The 21,992-nt window shown below is 33.9% G+C and overlaps 2 protein-coding genes across 4 annotated transcripts in view; both read left to right on the top strand.

Annotated features, from left to right (window-relative positions):
* LOC123564966 (organic cation/carnitine transporter 2-like) overlaps positions 1 to 21,992 on the top strand; it is a 178,958-nt gene that overhangs the window by 31,800 nt on the left and 125,166 nt on the right. The window lies entirely within an intron of this gene.
* On the top strand, positions 1,257 to 10,757 carry LOC123564967 (protein toll-like). The gene is made up of 2 exons (XM_045358909.2): positions 1,257 to 1,896; positions 3,775 to 10,757. The coding sequence occupies exon 2, from the start codon at positions 3,898 to 3,900 to the stop codon at positions 5,995 to 5,997; it is 2,100 nt and encodes a 699-aa protein (XP_045214844.2). The 5' UTR covers positions 1,257 to 1,896; positions 3,775 to 3,897; the 3' UTR covers positions 5,998 to 10,757.

The following is a 21,992-nucleotide window of genomic DNA, read 5'->3' as shown; positions in this document are numbered from 1 at the left end:
TCCTGCTGAAACATCAAAATTTCTTCTTTCTTTGCCTATTATACTTAAAGTCAATAATACCAATGTCTCCTATTCTTATCAAAAATGTAACGTCTTTATTTTACGCTCACTATGTCAAGCATGTGATAAGCAGTAATATCATATGGACTCCATAATGTCAAAGGACAGGAAGTTTTAAGTGCACAATAACAGGGCGGTTTCTTACTACAATTGTAACAGTTAATAGAAATCTTTAACACAATCGTTGTGAAGCGTAAAACGCTTATGCAAACAAACTGATAGATGGGTTGGGTGGTTGGTGAGATGTAATGAAATGTAAAACATAACTTAAGCATCATTGCTCTGACTTAGTTCTATTATATGTAATACTGGATAGATTTCATGATTCCAAAAGTCAAGATATTATATCACTGAGTCAAAGTACTTAAAAGTTTTAAATTTCAGGCCACCGTACGGCACCCTGACAGGTAGCAAAAATTCGCCAATCTAGCACCATTGCTTTCTACATTCATTTACTCAGCAAACTTTTTACTGACCGGAAAACTTATATTTAGAAAAATTAATGTTAAATCTTATTGGACACATTGCTCCGACTTCTTGTACGTGCTGTTAAGTTACTGAAAATATCATTTGCATAATAATAAATGACTAAAGTTATAACTACATGTACTTAACAGATCACCAAACGAATGCATAACCTATAAAGTATTAATTTGAAAAGAAATGGCAAGTAATATTGACATCCTGTATCATGATAAACAAATAAAACATCTGCTACATAAATGTATTTCGTTATGATGCTATTTGTGGCGTGAGAGTCATCTTACCTCTTGAGTAAAATACAGTTTTACAGCGCCGGTGAAAACACCGAAAGGTCCTGTCTGGTTTAGCAGAAAACTTATGACCGATTGTAATTGACATTGACGTTGGCAAATCTTATTACCTACGAACCTCTGGCCCCAGTTTCTCGAAACTTAAATATTTACTTAGTTAAGTCTGTTAATTTAAAATCATGCTATTATTTAAGTTATTGTTATTTGATGCTGATTTTTCCTATAACAATGTATTTATAGCTAAATTATACTAGTACTAATTAGTTTAGTAATATTTGTCTGCAGTACGTATTTCAGTCACGCAAATATGATATATCTATTTAATTAAGCAGGATATAACAAACTTGAGTGTTTGCTTAAGTACATTTCATATTTCTATTCTTCGTTTTCTGTAAAATTCAGAATTAGGTAAAGTGCCTTTGAACGTGTTTATCATGAAAAGGGCGCTATATAAATCTGGTATAATAATAAGAAGAAGAAGAAGAAAAAGAAGAAGAAGAAAAAGAAGAAGAAGAATTGTTGTGTTGTTTTGATCCATGAAATGGTCATATAGGTTTCTGATTTAGATGAAAAGGTCAACAATGAAGATGCATAAAGGGCAAAAACAAGCATTTAAAATAATAGACTTAACTAAGTACATGTAATTACATAAGAGTTTTTTTTTTTTTTTTTTTTTTTTTTTTTAATTAGCCTATATGATTTAAATATCATAAAATATCTTCATATTACGTGTTTTCTTTTCAGATACTTTCAGATTATTAAATTACAGTTTAGATATATATCTCGCTAGTGTTTAACTGTTTTTATATTTGTTTAACGTCAGTCTACTGAGAAAAGGAGACTGTATTGTTAAGGGTTTGTATAAATTACTTTATATCAGACAGTCAAGACGGTATTATAGATCAGTTAAGTTTCGTGTACATTGAAATGACAGCTAAAACAGAACTACACGTCAGATTAGAAACAAACTATATTTTAAGATGCGGTTATTATAGGTTAAAAGCATTTGACTTTAGTGTTAAATAGGGACATGATCTATTACGTCTGTGACAGGACTGTTCAGGTAAATGATTTTATATAATTCATCATCAATACTATTAGTTTGAATTTATTTAGTTTGTTTTGTTCAACTGCTTAATAAAGGTTCTTTGTAATTTTCCTAAAATATTTGCTTATGTAACGCGAGCAGGATTCCTGGGTTCTGTACAAGTGCTTAGTTTTCTTCGCATTTAACTGGCATTAATATCTCTCCACATGCATCAGAAAATCAGAAGCGGAGAATGAATGAATCTAGATAACATTTTGTGTGTCAAATCTTCACGAAATCGCCTGTCTTAAAAACGAATACAAGAATTTTCAATTCTTATTCTTGTTTTCAAAAACGCTGCCGAATAAAGAAAAAATCGACATGCACTAAGCCGTAAATTTCAGCTTAAGTGAGCACTTTCTGTCCATTCATCCATCAATTACACTGTTTTGCTTTTAGCACACAAGCTATCTTGTTTGTTGATAAACTTATAATAAACTTACAATAATCATAAAACTGGGGCCGTATTCATAAAGCATGTTAAATATAAGTTTTGACTTAAGAGACTTTACTTAGGTTTGTGGCGATTTCAGCTTAAGTCCAAGTAAAAACTTAAGTCCTATTCATAAAACAGCTTAAACTTAAGATACGTAAGAAATGACTTAAGTCAGAAAACAAAATAGCATCGTGAGTACGTTTAAAGTGTTGTTTATCAGATAAAAGCACTTTAAACATAATTGTGCATGTTGTATCTGTCTGAAATTAATGTTGTTTATTTTAATGTTTTCGTCCACAATAAAAGCCAAGAATTACTTATTTATTAAGTTGTTTTATAAATAGCAAATATACTTCAGTAAAATAAATTATTAACTTAAGTAAAACAAGTAAAACTTAAGTAAATAATCAATTTCTTATACTTATACTTAAGATGCTTATGAATACGGCCCCTGTAACATTTCTAGAATGCATGTACTATAGATAAGTTCAATTGCGGACAGGACTTATGTCGTACTATTTATATGGATAAAGTCAAAATTGCAATACTGGTAGTTTACAATTCCTACCACCCGCCGCCCGACCCCGCCCCTCCCACACACACACGCACACTTACACAGACACACACCAAAAACGATCACTTTTGATAAGTCGTCATAGCTTTTACAGAAAAGAAAAAAGGAGGCTCAAATCATTTTTCCTGGACTGGCAAAATTACTCGAAGTAGCATATATTTTATTGGTAGCATATTACAGGTCATTTCGAGCATTCTTCATGATGAATGTGAAATGTATGTCCTCTCTAAACAAATTTTATAAAGGACAGTATTACTTTTAATATGTTTTGAATTTCGAATTAATCTGAACTGCAAAATTTCACACTAATCTAGGAAACCTAGCCCGCCCGCTTAGCTCAGTAAATGAGCGTTAATCTACGGAGCGCGGGGTCGTGAGTTTGATCCCTGTGTGTGGCGTATGTTGTCCGTGACGACTTCATATTCAAATATTGTGTCTGAAACCATTCGTCCTCTACCTCTAATCTGAGTAATTTGGAGAAGTTTGCAATTACATGCGAAGAACAGAAATGCCCGCCGTTACATGACTCAAAGACTGCTAAAAAACGGCGTTAAACCCAAAACAAACAAACAAACACTAGGACACCTAATGTCTTGACAATCTTATGAAATGTATAAATAAATCATATGGCAAAATATTTGAGTTGAATTCTAAGCAATATTGGTCCATCACAAGTAGAGTTATGAACCTTTAAATGGATGCTCAGGTATTTGTTTAAGAATCTATATATATTGCCTAAGCATATCAGTAACATTTCTAAAATTATTTAGAGGAAGGTAATTTTTCTTCCACACAATAAAATATGTTTATTTGAATCTTATTCTGAACAAAATTAATTTTTCAGCCGGCTTTATCAATGTCGATATTCAGTTAAATGCTGGATAATTTCAAAGAAAGGATTATCAACAAAAATACAAGAAGAAGGCGCTTTTCTTAACTAATGTGAGTCTTCAACGTATTTTAAACAATGGTAAAAAACAGCAGAACAGTTTTCTTTTTTCTGGTTCTTCTTTACCTACATACCGAATACGGAGATTTGGAAAAACTTAACAAAAAAAGCGCAAACTTTGTCTGTGATTTCAATAACAGCACTTTAACTCTAGTCATAAGGAACGGTTTCAAAGACGAACAGGTTATAAAATGCTTAGAGGCTTATAACACTTCAGAAACATTAATCTTTAGCAACAGTAGATTGAAGAGAATTCCAGAATATTTAGATATACTAAAAGGGCTTGTGAATTTAGACTTATCACAGAATGAAATAACCGCTGTTTCATTTGATACATCGCAACAGATGTGTAACAATTTGAAACAGCTTGTTCTGGATGACAACGATATTCATGTATTACGAGCAGGAAATCTCGATTGTTTAGAATCTCTAGAGAAACTTTATCTTGCTAACAACAATTTATCATTCATTGAAAATGGAACGTTTAGTGTCAAATTAAAGGCGTTAGATTATGTACATCTTGTTAATAATAATCTGACAATTCTTGACTCCAGTATAATGAGTAAAGTTTTATTGTCTAATAAGACACGCATTACCATAAACGCTTCACGGAATAGTATAACTGGGTTCACAAATTCAATTAATATCACCATAAACGACATTCATAAATCAATTGCATTCAAGGGCGTTCTGACTCATAATAATATCACAACCTTGGACACGAATTATTACTTTAAAATGTTTTCGGTTACACGACCATTGATACAGCTGCTTAACATGTGGAACAGTGGATTCGACGCACGTTTTAACCCTTTTATATGTGATTGTGCTATCTTTCCCCTAGCCATAGCGCTTAGAAAGCTTCATTCAATGGATCCGGATAATCCAGACTTTTCAATAACATGTGGAACCCCTAAAAGTCTGGAGGGGATGTTGGTTCGCAAGGTTCATGCTGACCAATTTAACTGTTCAGTTACACATGGTTGTCCAGATTCCTGCACTTGCTTTAAAACTATTGCTCTCGGCCTCATCACCGTGGACTGCAGTAATACATACCATTTAGATGATCTACCCATGACATGTCCAGTAGCAGATAAGATATACATTAATATTAAATCCAATGGTATGGTTCAGCTCTCCTCAAGAGCATATCTTCGCAATGTGACTGTTTTTGATGTCTCACAATGTGCAATTGCCGATATAGATCCATCCATCGCCAAAGCACTAGAAGGCAGAATTAACACATCAATATACTTGCATGATAATAATTTGGAAAACATTCCAAAAACATTCGAGAAGTTTAATTTTAGTAAAGGACAAGTTTTAACCATTGATGGAAATCCATTCAACTGCGACTGCCATACATTATGGATGAAACAATGGCTTCTGTCAAACAAAAATCACATTTATCACCAAGATAAAATAGTATGCGCAACTGGACCTGGAAAAGGTAAGCCAATGGTTGAAGTTCCGGACAGCAAGTTTGTTTGTCAAACAAGTCTTACATTCGCTGATATATTATTCATTACCGTTGGATCACTGTTAGTTTGTGTTATAATAGTATCAGTCACTGTCTGCAAAATAAACAGCATCCAAGTTTTTATGATATCACATTTTGACATATGTAGATACTGTTTCCGGAAGAGGAAACATCGGCGTTTACGTTATGATATCTTTATAGCACATTCGTGTGAAGACGACAATATAATTCACGATATTGTAGATAATCTAGAACATCATGATCCGCCATATAAAGTGTGCATTGGTGAGAGAAACTTTGAACCTGGTAAAACCATATCTGAAAACATACTCGATGCAATAGAATCTAGTCATACGAGTTTACTCGTCATCTCAAACAATTTTCTAAGAAGTGCTTGGTGCAACATGGAATTCCGAGAGGCCCACATGAGATTCCTAAGGGATAGGAATATAAACATGGTGCTGATTATCTTAGAGGATCTAGATACGTCACTTGTTTACAAGGAGTTGAAATTATACTTGGGAACGCATGTGTATATAAAATACAGTGACAAACACTTTCGGGCAAAACTTTTGCAAAGTCTTCCCATAATGATTACAAGCGATATTGCTCTCGACGAAACATCACCACTAATTTAAAAGTATTCCTAAAACATTTAAATCGTTTAACGGACAAGTTTTAACCATCGATGGAAATCCATTTACATGCGACTGTCATACACTATGTATGAAAAAATGGCTCCTTTCAAATAAAGAACACGTTTACAACCAGTATACAATTATATGCGCAACTGGACTTGGTAAAGGTAGAGCAATCATTATGATAGAAGTTCCAGACAATAACTTTTGTGCCAAACAAGTCTAATTTTCGTTGACATGCTATTCATAACAATTGGATTGTTGATTGGTATTATTTTACTGTTCTCATTTGAAGCCTGCAAAAAAAATAACAGCCAAGCTTTTTTATGAAATCAAATTGTAAAATGCAAAACCACTTCTCGGAAGAGGATACGCCGGTGTTTGCGTTACGGTATCTTTATAGGGCCTTCATCCCAAGACAATGGAAATGTTGAAAAAAATCGTTAATTATCTGAAAGGTCAGGATCCGCCATATAAAGTGTCCATTCAGGAAGAATTTCGTCCAGGTACACCTTTTTCTGGACTTAATGATGTGTTGAAATCCAGTCATATAACTATATTCGCCATCTCAAATGAATACTTGAGAAACTCTGTGCACGTTATCGAATTCCGAGAGACCGAATTTAAATTCCGTCAAAGAAAAATAGATACAATGGTGTTAATTACATTAGAGGATCTAGATAGTAATCCTGTTACCCCGGAATTAAAACCATACTTGGAAGCGCATGTATGTATAAGATAAAGTGACAAACATTTTTGGGCAAAACTTTTAAAGCGTCTTCCTATCATGTAAACAGTTATACACACCCCTATATTTCCAGGTGGAAGGCTGTATTGGCGGCTGTGTTCTTTGAATGCGGCTTTTCTTGTTGGGCTTTTGTTTTTGTTTTTCTCAAATTTGTTCAAGAGAATATTTTAAGAGGAGCTTCTTTCATTAAACGGAATATGAAATATGTAACAAAGTCTCTATTTAGAAAGACCTAAATGAAACCTTAAATGTGGGAGAAAAAAAACTGAATAAACATGAAAGAAATGTTATCAATGTAACGGATTACATTACACAGCAGCCATTTTGACCAAATTGGCGACATCTTTCGTTACTTAAATAGAAATGGCAAAAGAATGTACACACATTAATTTTCAAACATACATAACCTACACAATATGATTTTCTTGCTGTTATTCATTGATTATCATATATGGTTATGTCCATATAAAAAGATCAATTACGTCACTGTAGCCAAAATGAAATGGCAATATTTGTTTTGTCTGGTGTTTGATTTCCTGATTCGCTATGACCATTTTTATACTCCCGTTGTGAAAATAAAAAAAATCGTATAGAATGACATTGTCTGTCCGTTCAATAGGTCACAGTTACATGTAGACTGAAGATTCAGTCTAAAAAGATTCCTATTGATTTAGGGGTCAGTGGCTTAAAGGTCAATGTCAACTAAACCTGTCTTAATTTTAGTTTTGGTTTCATTTCCTGGCCCTTTGAAAGTAAACTAGCTAAAGTTTTGAAACCTTACATGTTGACTAAGCACCACGTAGAGTGGATCCCTTTTGTTCTGTTGGTCAACAAGTCAAAGATCAATGTCAATGGAATAAAATACTTTTAGATCTATTCTCGATATTGCATCTATCTAAGTATCCCTAATCCAGACATATTATCCATCTCAGTCACATCCCCTGTCTGTTTTTCTATTTTCAGTATTATACCGCATTGTCTAAATTCATATAGATTTCGTGAGGGAAATTAAGTATCATTTTTAGTTGTTAAATTGTTGTGTATATATAAATTTCAATATTAATTTTTCCAAAATTAACACTTTTCGTGTTTGTCGCTGTAAACATTGTCAATATGAGAATGACTTTTGTAAATCATTTTCATTTTTATGTATAGGATATAAGACGAAAACAATCCAATATGTAAAATACTGGACTGTTCTTCGGACCATCCAGTATTTTACATATATGATCGTTTGAGACTTGTATCTGGTTTAAAACATTGCCTTTTATGACAAAACCAATAAATAAGTACGTAGAAACCATTGACGTAAAATATTCATGAATTATTTCGGTTTTATAAACTTATCCATTAATAACAGTTGTTGTTTGATTATGAAATACTCTGTAGATCCTCATGACTTTTTTACGCACGCATTTCTCATAATGCACAATTGCGCTTTTCTCGTGTTTCCTTTCGTAATATTGGATTCTCGTGTTGCTACTTGTTGTGTTAACTCGTGTACGGAATAATCAATTTTATCTTATCGGGTGAGCTTCAAAGGTAGCATTCTTACGAGTGGCGGAGCGAAGAAAGAAATTTTGTGACATTTCGGTATCAAATGCTTATTTCAATTCCTCCTTTTGTTCCTTTTATTAAAGCGTGTACAAAGAAACATTTTCTTGTTCCAATTAGCCAGGGATAATGTTTCATTAAAAGCCTAGTTGGAATCGGACAGCCGAAGAGAATTTACAACCGCGGACATGTACACTGGATGAGAAAATGGGTTATTTGTTTACCTGCTTGGCAATAAACTCTTTTTGTGATTTATTAGTTCAATGACAGGTTTTGTTGTGCTGTACATGAATATGCCCAAAAATCTTCAAATTCAATGCAATGACTTACAGAACAGACCCTTTCAATATGTTATCGGACATAGCTACTGGTAAGTCCAAACCATACTAAATGATACATTTTAGTTTCTGTTAGTACACGGCGCATAGCGAGGCGGAAGCTGAAAACTAAGGAAACCTAGTTTCAATAAGAATTTGATTTGTACTCCCGAAACTACTCTTACCGCAGTTATTATTGCAATGGGTGACATTGTCTGAAGCACACTATGAGGAAATGTAATTAAATACTGTTAAGGTAGTCCCAACTGGAATGCTGTAAAAATGCATTTGATATTTTTCACTTTGAATTTATCAAATGTATCTTTAATATCTCAGTATTTCATCCAAAATCATAGATTGAAATAGAATATCAATTCCAAAACATTGTCACAAAACTAAGGTTCATGTAAGTGCATCTGTTTAAAACTGGGGCACCTTATTTGCAGATTTGTTTACTTTTTAAATAGGCAGTCTGAACAATTGTGAGCAAATGCTTCAGTCACAAGAAATGAAGGCGGTTTGATTTTTAAGGTGTGCTATGAACGTTTATATTTTGAAAGGAACACGGAAGTTCTCATTTTGCATAAACGCATAATTTGATAGGTTTCTGTTTCAGGCATTAAAGGCTTAAAATATGTTTGCTAGGGCACGCAGGCCAATATCAACTTAAATGGGCTCACAAAAGAAAAGAGTGTGTGTTTTTATTCAATATTGAAATCACGATGTTTTCGACAGGACATTTAGTGTATAACAACTTGTGTGAATTAGATTTGTTAGGAGGACCTAGAATATTTATTTAAAATACACTAGTCGTTTACATTATTAAACATTTATCGTTTTGAATGGTGTAGTTAGAAATTTTTATGACATTCGATAGAAAGCCCACTTTTGTGCTTCACCATTTCCACAGTATTATGTTTGAAGGTACATTGAATGATATACAAAATGTACTCAAATAAACTGAACATAACGGTATATAAATCTTATGGTTAATGCTAAACATTTCTCGTGAAAATCAAAACAAAAATACAATATGTACATTCAGAAACGTGCATGAATGCCATGAAAGCATTAGTTTAGATTTTCTACCATGTTCGGATAAATTCGGAAATGTTGACTGTGACATAACAAAACTGAACTATGTATGAGGATGCAATTATCCACTCAACTTTCGTAAATTATTACTTATTATTATTTCTGTGACTGAAATACTGTTAAAAAGGTAGTTAAATGTAAAACAAATAGTACCGAATTATAATGATTGATTTGTTTTCAATTAAAGGTAGTACCGTACCATAGTTAATCTTTTTCTTTTAAAGTTAATGCAAGCAGTAGATAACCACATCGGTCAATATAGGGGACTTTGAAGTATATGACTAGCAGGCCCTCCTTCGTCGCGAAATCTATAACTTTGCTACAGTAGAGCCTTTCAGAATTATCTTCATTGGTCTAATTAAACTGTTTTTTCATGCAGGGAGGGATCAAATTCTTGCACAATCTTAAGACTGGAAATTAAAACAATATTTTTCAAGGGAAGTGGTTACTCTAGTAAGGTGTTGTTTAGAGAGTAAGACTGCGTCGACTCATGCAAAAAAAAACATAATGTCATTTTAAACATTTTGCTATTACTTCCATATTCATAAGGCATCTATGCATAAAACTTTGTTTTGATATCAAATATCATTTTTATTTTCAGTACTGTTTTATAATATTGGACTGCTTTCACTGGATTACAGTAATGTATATGTATGGAATCCAGCTATTTAAAGATATTACTATAGACCCCTAGTAAATTGAATGTGTATATTAATCGTTTTCCTCGTGCAGTCCAGTATCTAATAAACAGTCCAATATTAAACAAATATTGGACTCAAAGTAGAAAATATAGTACTGAGTCACATTGAAATAGTCCAATATTAAGTTTATTTATTTATATGTTGTGTTTAACGTCGCATCGACACAATTAATATGGCGTCTTTTCAACTTTGATGGGGGAGAAAGACCCCAGGTGCCCATCCATGCATTATTTCATCACGAGCGGGCACCTTGGTAGAACCACCGACTTTCCGTATTACTAAGCTAGCTCGATGGCTTCCTCACACCAAGAATTCAACGCCGCGAGTGTGGTTCCAACCCAAGTCGATGAGTTTCCAAACTTGGAGGGCGGTATATTTTTTTACAAACAAACTATAGTTGTATAAAAATCGTCTTTCAGAAGCGTCATGTAAGTCTGTGTAAAACTAAAATAAAAAATGGTTATTCATTCAAGTAAGCAGATTCTCCTTCTGGGCATTTCTTGGTAGAACCCGCATCCATTGTCTTCTCTTCAGTAAAACTGACTTTCTCTTGATCAGTTCTGAATGTGTCCTCGAGTATTTTGTCTTTGGTTTCCGGGAACAGGCAGCAAATAAGACTTGAAGCAATCATCAGAATACCGCTGAGAAAATACATCAGCCCAGGTATATCATCATTCTGTAAATAAATAAAATAATACATGGTAATGCAAAGTTAAGTTGCTCACTTAAGACTGTTATTATTTCAAACGACTTTGGTAAATAGGGAAATTACGAGGCTGTTACGGCAGTTACTTATATTTGAATTGTCATCTCTCCGCCATGTTAATGTCTGTGAGCTAGCATATAATCTTACTTTCTGAGGAAAGCTGTCTGTGGACCATAATAATAAACTATCACAATGGCGAATAATGAATGATTTCCCAACTATAGTTTATCAAAAATTTTCTTTGAAAAATTACTTTACAAACATAGAAACCACTGATGGAAAGTGTTTGACATTGCCAAAATATAATTAAGAAAAAAGATATTTAGCAAATACTAATCAAGAATGATATTTAGGTAGATGTTAGTGTTTGACTGAATGTGAACATTAGGATACTGAAAACTAAAGCACAACAAAGGATTATAAGAATGCATGTAGTTAACCGTATAAGTTCGGATTAGACTGGGTGGACAATAATCAAAACAATGAAATTCAAACAATACCCTCCACGAAAATAATAAATATACAACTTTCCAAGCACATAATTTGTTGAGATGATAATCTACGTACCTCTTTCCAAAAACACAATTTTTAAAAGTACTTTATGCCGCTGTGATCACGGTATTAGGATAGAAATTACCATGGATAGCTTCCAAAGCTAAACATTTAAACCTGTTCTACGTACCAGTGTCAAAATTTCGTTATGTTAAAACCGTCCTACTTACCAAGAACACAATTTGGGGAGCAATCATTCCCCCAATTCTTCCTGATGTATTGTGCAGGCCGTATGCAATTGTTCTGAAAAGGAAATTTATTTTCAACTAGTTTAAACCATATTTATTTTCTGTCATACAAAATAAGATGATATATCTTTTCATGTCAGTCTATCCTTTCCTTAGAGCATAAATCAACAGTTGACAATTTGTTTCGTGTTTAACGCTGTTTTTCAACAGTATTTCATTTGTGTAACGGCGGGCAGCTAACCTAACCAGTGTTCCTGGATTCTGTACCAGTACAAACCATGTCTCTGCAAATAACTGCCAACTTCCCTACATGAATCAGAGGTTGAGGACGAATGATTTTAGACAAAATGTCATTTATCAAGTTTTCATGTAGAACTAACTCCATGCCAGGGGATCGAACTCACAACACCGCGATCCGTAGATCTGCGCTCTTCCTTCTGAGCTAAGCGGGCAGGCTCTAACAATTGACAAATTAAAGTTAAACCCATTGAATGCAAAAAGATGATGATAACAGTTTGATGTGGAATCTGATTGGGCTCTGCTTTGTTATCATTAACTTAAGTAAACTGCAGAATAAAAAATTGTACGAAATAAAAAAGAACACAACCATTAAAAATAACACCAGAAGTATATAATTATATTTAATCCTCATTGCTGACAAATTTATAATACCTTACTACAGTTGGATACAATTCCGTTGTATAAACAATCAGGCAAATCCATCCGCATGATAACCCAATTTTAGAAGCCAAAGCAAATACATTAGTGACAGCACCTCGGTGCGGAGTGTCTAAAATAAAATTATATAATTTATCATACATAAGATAAAGTGAACCGCAGCATGAAAAATAACAGACATGTTAATAACTCCAATATACTTAAATCCCATGAAATATCGAAGGTGAAAGACTAATTCATGGAATCATTGATGTGGGCATTATCAGGTGATATTTTTGTCGTTTTCATTTTATTTACCCTTTTTCTGCTTTAAAAATGCTCTTACACCAAAGTTACTAGTCATAAAGCCATTCGCACAATTTGCAGTCGTTTTGTAAATGTATTTGTTAAGTTTTATTCTATACTCAAACGCAAAAGAAAGTATGCACTCAGGTTTTCGTCAACTGAAGTAGATTATGTTGTCCGAAGTAGATTATTTTGTCTAAAAGTATGTCATGTTTGATACCAAAATTTAGTGCAGTTTATGGCCAATTTGATGTGTTTTGATTATTTTCAAAATAATTGACATTTATGGGGATTCTTGGCTATTCAAAGCCAACAGGGGTCAAAAACGGAAGTTGTAAATATCTTTCTTGTCAGATGATAAAAAAGATGCCTGTTCCTCAAACATTATTTTGTTTAAATATCGTGTTTGACCACCTCTACTATTTATTCAAGCATTGATATGGTAATGCTTAGGCCTAACGTAACAGTTGAATGACGTCACGAGGAATTTTTATTCCATTCTTGAGTAGCGGTTGTCACTCGAGATCTGCTGGATCTATGGTGTACAGCAACTCGACCAGTTTGCTGAAATTGCTGGTGCAAAAGAATTATGACATTACTTTGGCACACAAACATTCTGCTGCCGTAAATAACGTTGTCACGTTAATGCTTCGATTCGCCGAGTTGCACTAAGTCGAGGCATTTTATTACAACACAGATTTGAAATCTGATGTGTTTTTCCTTTCAGCAAAGGCATAAGAAAACTGACAAAACACGTTTTTGTAGACATGTACATTTCCTATGGGCAGCACGTGCAAATCGTGCAAAAGTCCACTATCGCTATTTATCTTGACTCCACCCAGTTATTATCGTAAAATTGAAGGAAGGTCAATTGTACATGCTTCGCGCAAAATATGTTGCAAATTGTAAACGGATACCACTTTTAGAACTGAGAATATTCAAATTTAAAAAGTGAACACTTTCTTTTGCGTTTGAGTATATTACTATGCCTACCAACATACTGTATGATACCAACAACAATCCCACAAGCGCCAGTAAACATAAAGAAAAACATACAACAGTACTTCCGTCCAAATCTGAAAGCAGAATAAAGACAATAATAATACCATTTGCCATGTAAAATTATTGTTAAATATTGTCTTCACCTAGGTTCAAATAAACGACGCTACTACCCAGTTTGTTTAGTATTGGAATGTTGCTTTGGTGTCTCGACTCGAGTCACAATCCTACAACAAATTTACCGCATCCTCTGATTTCATGAAATTAAAAAACAACGTGTTCAAAGAAATATGCAAAATTTTTCCATCCCTCTTCATATTCATTGAGAGGGTGTGTTAAAAGCATAAGTATAATAATTAGAAATTAGAAGAACTTTGTACGGTGGAACATTGTCTACGGAAAACTAATGCTAAGTGGTAGGAACATTAAGCCCAGTTGATTTTTGTTTATTGTTTTGTATCTACAAATTCGGCAATCATTCATATAGAAGTATGATCGTTAACACTGTAGCCAAAGTGTGTAAAGATTTCAATGTTTAATATGAGCATCTGTATTGAAAGAGATGGCTACCAGACATGCTTCAGAGAATATATGCTTTTAACAGCTCACCTGTTTACAAAATACATAACTAAGAAACAAGCAGGTGCCTCTATCACATTCATCATAAACATGTTCAGAAACAGATCTCCAGACAAACTGTTAATTCCAAACGTCAGACCATAATACGAGTAACTAACTGACATCCTAAAACAATACAAAATATATATTTAGGTCAAACATTTTTACATTTCATTAACATCATGGATACAATATATATTTAGGTCAAACAACTTTTACATTTCATTGACATTCTGGTCACAATATATATGCATTTATGTCAAACAACATTTATATTTCATTGCCATCCTGGATACAATAAATATGTTTAAGCGAAACAACTTGTACATTTCGTATTCATCTAACTGCTCTTGTACATTTCGTATTCATCTAACTGCTCTTGTAGGTAATGCTTAGTGGGTTCTTTGTAATAGAAAGGTCAGCCGCTATCCAGCACTTTGATCACTAACATACTTTATAAAGTCTTCGTTGTGAGTACACATGTGGCATTTACAAATATCATATTCAAATGTGTAACATAGATAACGTTCGCTATACATTTATTTTTTTTGTAAACGTAACTACGTATAACCATTTCTACCAATAGATACTAGTAAACAAATTCAATTTTCCTACGCATGTCGGTCAATGTTTTTGTTGCTCGAAGCCGTGGATATCTCAGGCATTTCACTCACCACGTCGCGTCCTCGAGCGAATGGTGGCTTACTTAATTATGGCTTGTGTGTGTGTGTGTGCGCGCGCGCGCGTGTGTGTGTGTGCGTGCGTGCGTGTGTGTTTGTGGTGTGCACGTTTGCGTGCTGTGGGTTTCGTTTTGGGGAGGCTGCGTTTTTGGTGCGTGGCATTCCCTGTTTGATACTTGTCTTTGTTTTTTTTTACTAACCGCTTCTTCGCAAATGCAGGTTCTGGGTTATACATGCTATTATTTACATGTAATAATCAGTGGCCGTGTTAATGTTTGATGGTGTAAGATAAAGTATTAAGGTAGACCATTAATCAACCGTCTTGCAATGTATAGTTGATCATTAATAAAATAAACAACTGTAAAACAAAATTGTTTAAAAGGTAACGATCATGAGCTTGATGTAAAATATACAATAAAAATAGATCTAGTGACTCCTGAGTGCAGTCATGCAGAACTATTGGAATAAACTTGAGAAACGTAAGGCTTTTGTAACCATTTGTGTTGAATATTATCAAGTGATTCATGAGTGAACTTTACTTCAGGCAGCTCCTACGTGCAATCAAGCGGAACCATTTGAACACATTTGAGAAATAAAAATGCCAAGATTCTTGGAACACGAAGATATCTTATTTTAATTTTGGGGTTCCCAGTGTATAGTCAAGTAAAACCGTTTGTTGTGAAAAACACATACAAAAATGATACGCATCAAGATTGGTGAACATCAATAAAGTGGTTTACGAGCTGAGGTCGTTTTAATAATAATCTATTAAAGCTTTGTTAGCCCCTTTGTGCAATCAAGGTAAACACTGGAATGTAAGAAAAGTTTATATAAGGATGTTTTGTGAACATCAGACCAGACGTTCATGAGACAAAGTTGCCCCTTAATTCAGTCAAGTACAAACAATGTTACAAAACGAAGAAAAAGCTACCAAAGGATGCTACAGAACAAGTTTGCGAAAAATCCTTTTAGTAGTTTATGAGAAAAAGTCGATTAACTATTAACATAGTATTAACTCAGGCGATTCCTAATTACAGTCAAATGAAACATTTGAATAAAGATTTGAGAAGTCAATGCCCGGATGCTAAAGACCTGCAGCTAATGGGAGATGGTATTTAGTTGACGGTGAAGGATGACGATCAATCTACAAAGACTGACGATGGACACCTGACAGTCAGTAATTCACAAAATGAGCTAAAAACATGGTGTTTTCATAATTAGCTGGAAATATCGCGACATCTTTATTCATTGGTTGGTACAAAGAGGTCGAATTAGTAAAACGACTATGTAGATATTTTAACCTGAAAATGTGACTTCTTCCGACATGTAGATACTTAGTAAAATTGTCCGCTATCCTAAGTTTGAAATTGTGTATGTATAGCTCGCTGACATCACTCATTTATTAAAAGGCAAATATAGACTCTCTGAAAGTATTGAACAGCAAATAAACCCAGAGCAACACATCTCATAGCCCGAATATATATACAGTAAGCAATTATTTGATAAAGAGAACAGAGTGAAATAATATAAACCATATAACAGAAGGCCAATGGTTGTCTTAATGAGTTCTCGAGTTCTGAAGAGATGTAGAGCAGCGTAGTGTACACTCGTCTTAGAAGAGTCAGTTTTAGACGCTTCTTTCATGATTTTACTAGTGTCTGGTTTCGGTTTGCCGTTTATTTTGGCTATCGTGTAAAATACTTTTTCAGCATCCTCATAGCGTCCTTTGGTGACAAGCCAACGAGCACTCTCTTGAACAATACTGTAATTAGATAGAATTCTGAGCAATTATTTATTTATTTAATATGTGATATAAATTTTTTTCACCTTTTATTTACTAACAGGATCATGTTCATGTGAACAAGAAAACTTCTTTTCAAAGCGCAAAGATTTAGGTGACAAAACGTGTTGACAGTTGATTTCATACTTTGAACTTTACCTACATTGAAAATGTACAATGCGCCTATAGACTTGTTATTTACTGCTAAATGTAAAGAACCTATTTGGATAAATTGTATAAGTTGATTTCTATAGTTTGGTTGTTAGAATATTTCATTTAGGCACATGAATCAAAACAGTAATGTCATAAGACTAGATAAGAACTTGTTTTACTATTTTCCAATACATTTTCAAGATTAAAGTTTGACATTATCTAAGTTAATTACCAATATGTAAGCAAAAACGGCCAATAGCAGCAGTTGCTAAATGTAAATTATTCCAGTCCTTCAAGGCCCATGCTGCAAGAGCAAACAGACCTGCTTCAAACGCCCAAGCTGGAACTGCCACTATACGAGGACGCCATATGGTTAGAGCAAACTCAGTCATGATGTTGTAGTGAACCGTCAGGAAGAAACCCATACCTAGCAAGTTTTAACATGACTGCTGTAAAATCATTTTATTTCATAGGTACAAAATTTCGTAGTTTTGGACAAAATTGTAATTTCATGCTTATATGAATTCGTGGATTTCAATATTTGAGGAATTTGACCATTGCCTGGGATTTGATTTTGTAGATTCACTCAACCACGAAATTAGGTCCCCAAAGAAAATTGATGATTTCTCAGTATCTCAAGACTATCATTATGATAATTATTATTAGGGAATCGATCCTACCGATTTTGGTAACCTGCGATATAAACCTAATGAGATATACTATCGAATTAAAAAATGTGTCCTTCCGGCATGTGCACAGAGCGTCTGAATTCGGATTTTTTTGAAAGAATACGCCTTTCCTTGTGCGTAATAAGCGTCCACATAACTTGTCCGAACTGCAACATCTTGCACATCAGTACATATATGGGCAGTATTGTTTTTGTATTCCAAAATCTACCTTGAAACTGATACAAACGCATATTTCTGGACAAGCTGATGGAATGCAACGATTCCCGATTGAGAGAGTGCCTTATTCATATTATTATATGTCACTTTAAACCAAGAAATGATCTACCATCTGCTATATGTTTACAGATCAGCCATTTGGTAAAAACTGCTTACACACGAATTGTCAACAGCACCTTTTCGCCATTTTTCATGAAGCACAACTAAAGAGACCCGAAACTATAAAAACAAACAAAGAAATGATCGTGTTTTGACCAAACATCAGCTAAAGCTACATTCACGGAGATCCTTCGCAATCGTAACTACTTTCACAGATTCACTTTGAATTCTCATGTTATGTTGACGTTTAGCTGTACAAGAGTAAATTCGAAATTTAATAAGTTTGATGTCATTTTTCGATTAAGCTGTTACTGTTGTAGTATTCAAAACATAACATAATAATTTGCTAAGATATTAATGAATAAATCAATAATTCAATCAATTAATTCCGATTCGTGAGTAATATTCTGAATTTTGTCAGAATGCATAGTGATAACTCTTAGGTCATTTATACTAAACATCCTGCCATACTGGCTATATGTGTCCGCCGTTGCGTAGCGTTTGCAATATACTGGCAAGCCGGACTCCGCCGACAAGAGAAATTTCTCAATCGACAATTAATTTCTCACCCACAAGTGGTGTTGCAGACCAGATTGGAATCATAAGTGTGCTAGATGTTAGTTGGAATCCTGACGTGGAATCGTCACGTGTGGATAACGATGACATTGAAGTTCTTATACTGATCTTGGTATAAGGAATTAACGATGCAAACATAACATGCGTACTGAAACAGATAAGAAGACTTACCGATGCCAAGAATAAATCTAATAGCCGCATACATTTGCCAATTTACGGAAAAGTATGCAATGAAATTGAAAGCAATCAAAATTAAAAGCGACAGAAAAAATGTTGGCTTCCGGCCAAGTAGGTCTGCAAGATGCCCGGAAATGAAGCAACCAATAAGCATGCCAAACATCTGTATCGTGGTGATAAAAGCGGCGATCCATTTGGTATCGCATACAAGGTTCCACTAAAATACAAATACAAAGTTAAGTGGATTATATTAAAACAGTGGACATATAACAGATAAGAGAAAGTTAAGACGATTTTGATATTTCAAACTTCTTCTCAAATGGATAGACGAAAATCAATACTCTGTTCTAGGTTTCGTTCTGTTGGTTTTCAAAGTCAAATCGACACAATTCAGGTTATACGTCGACTTTACTTTCTTTCGATGTTGAATGGAACCACAGATGGCTTTCCTGGACTGTAACCTAATTAATCGGCCGACCTTCCGTACACCAGCGAAAGGGATTGTTCATATGAAGTAATACTACGCCCAAAATGCGATTTCGGACCCAGAGTGGCAATGGTCAAATCAGTAGACTCGGAAGTCCAAACTCTCTTATCCGAGTGAACTTCTTAACATATTGCGCTAATCGTTTCAAACGTGTAACTATTTTCATCATATCCTTGTTTTCCCGATTGTTTTAATTTTGATACGTTAGTGACTATTAAGCAATTGCTTTGACCAAATTTAGCTTTTAATCTAAAATCATACATAATCATACAGTATAAACAAGGTTGGATGTTTTAAAATATATCTAGATTTAAGAGTTAATTTGCAGTTTACATAAATCTATATTTAATTCATTTTTAATCTAATTTGTATAAATCATTGGTACCTCATTAACAACAGTGTTCATGTCGCCATTGAATACATATCCAGCACATTCTGTTATGTTATCTGGACTGCACACATTATCAAAACTCTGCTCACTGGTCATTGAGTATTGTTGATTTGCACTTCTGCACATGAAATTGGGTTGTTGCCCATTAAAAGTCATTGCAAGCATGCTCCAAGCAGAAATAATCTTTGAGGATTGCCCAATTATAGATGTTGCCCATTGAAAACGACCACATCCTCCCAAATCTTGTATCATATCATCGATCAATATATTATACGACATTTTATTATCACCTGCGACAAAAGAAATTATTACATTTTGACACAGCTCAATCCATCTCAAGATCAGCACAATCTTATCAATTTAGTACAGCGCTAAGCTTTTTTGGTAAGCATTTCTATAAAAGCTTTATCATTTTTTAGTTTGAAATAAATGCCTGAAATCCTTTCAGAAAGGTCAGCAACTCAGGATATCGTTTTAATCAATCATTTATAAACATATCTAAAAAGCAAATTCAAGTCAAAATTATAGTCCTTAGTAGATAAATACTCCGTTAGTAAAATTCAAAATAGAACTAAACGTTTACAACAGAAATATATGTAACTGTGAACAATTCCAACAATTTTAAGCTTTTCACTAACATTTTACTGACTAGGCAAACAGAAACAGTCAATTCATTTATTTGAAAAGAAATACCTTAATTATATCAAATTGATAAGAACACGCATCATTCATCCATCATTCTGCACGAATTTAATTATGCGACATAACCATTGTACATGTAGCACATCTGGGGTTTGCTATACAATGTTTTAACAAACACCTATCTGGATCCATAAATTTCATATTATTAACTTATCCATATAAATATTGTTCAGGAAAGCCATGTTTGCGATACGTGCGCATATTTCTATTATTAAAAAATGAGTAGGTCAACTTTGTTAAATATATTCAACAACTTTAAAAACACCTCATCCATATATGGCAATTACTTGAATACAAGTGGCAAAAATGAAATATTTTAATAATTCACATATAATCCATTAAATCTGATCCAGTAAAATGGTTTCTTTTGTGGTACTTTTTTGTGGTCCGTTGTCATCTGTGCACGTGTAGCTCGTGCTTTAAGTCACGTCATACAAAACTCAATTCGATCATTTACAAAAATTAAACATTATTACATATTTGAACTGTCTTTTGATATCGATGTTATCGGTGAACCTCACCAAGCCCATATCAACGTCGACCTGATTACATTGATACCAAAAGACAGTAGCCTGTTATTCTCTATTTTACAAGCTGTCTACAAAATATAGTTTATTTAATCGATATGTTCTAACGTAAGAACAAGTTATGTAATGATCCAGCCGATATAAATTCGTCATTGGTGCAATCGGTAGAGCACAAGGAATGTCAATACATTATGGAAAAAATCAGTTTTCGAAGGTTCGATTAACAAGATGATAAAGGACTTTGAAATATTTCCCTGCAAAATAAGAGGCTTTATGTGGATGCGCACCCGTCCGAGAAAAGAAATGGATCCGCCTATTGGCTCTTTCGAATGCGTCCAAATATATCGCCAGTACATAATGCGGATGAAATTAAGACATTAAATACCAAATTGATTGTTCTGTCACTGACAGACACACCCAAGAAGGTACAACAAAATCAAGAAACAGCTCAGAATTTTTTTACAATAGCGGAAACATATTATTAATGTTCAGAGGACAAAAATAACGGCTATCAATAAAGTATGTGATCAAGACAAGTCCAATCAATTCAACAAAATATTCATTAATCCCATGCGTATAGTTTACGAACAATAAATAAAATCCACAAAAATCATTTGCCATACAAAATAAGCAATGAGTTATTCAATCCACTCTCTGAACGTACCTTTGCCAGTTTGTTTCCTAACCGTAACGTGCTCTGATAGAGAGTACCATAAAAGGACAAAGAGTTAACACGCTTCATTTCACTGACAAGTAGACCACATATCTTCTTTATTCAAGTTTTTAAATGTAAAGTCATACAGTATCTCGTATACTAGGTCAAGTTTCTAATTAGAATGCACTCCCGCATCTATATAATGCTGATACATCTACGTTATGTATTCGTATATAATCGGAGCAGGAGATAGTAAATTTGAAAAATCAATAAAATGTATTTATACCAGTGTGAGAAAAGCATTAAATGTACAAATTTGAGACATGCCAGTGGAGTCTAGAGCGAATGTATTACACATACTTAGTGTGTCAATTCAATTGTTTTGAGTGTACGGATGGTAGCTTGCATTTCCACTAGGTTCA

Source organism: Mercenaria mercenaria, chromosome 2 (genome assembly GCF_021730395.1).
Source record: "Mercenaria mercenaria strain notata chromosome 2, MADL_Memer_1, whole genome shotgun sequence".
NCBI classification, from domain to species: domain Eukaryota; kingdom Metazoa; phylum Mollusca; class Bivalvia; order Venerida; family Veneridae; genus Mercenaria; species Mercenaria mercenaria.
The sequence above is the reverse complement of the archived record's forward strand: the minus strand, read 5'-3'. Positions and strand labels throughout refer to the sequence as shown.

Coding starts and splice junctions, on each gene's coding strand:
- LOC123564967 (XM_045358909.2), top strand. CDS start 3,898: ATGGTAAAAAACAGCAGAACAGTTTTCTTTTTTCTGGTTCTTCTTTAC.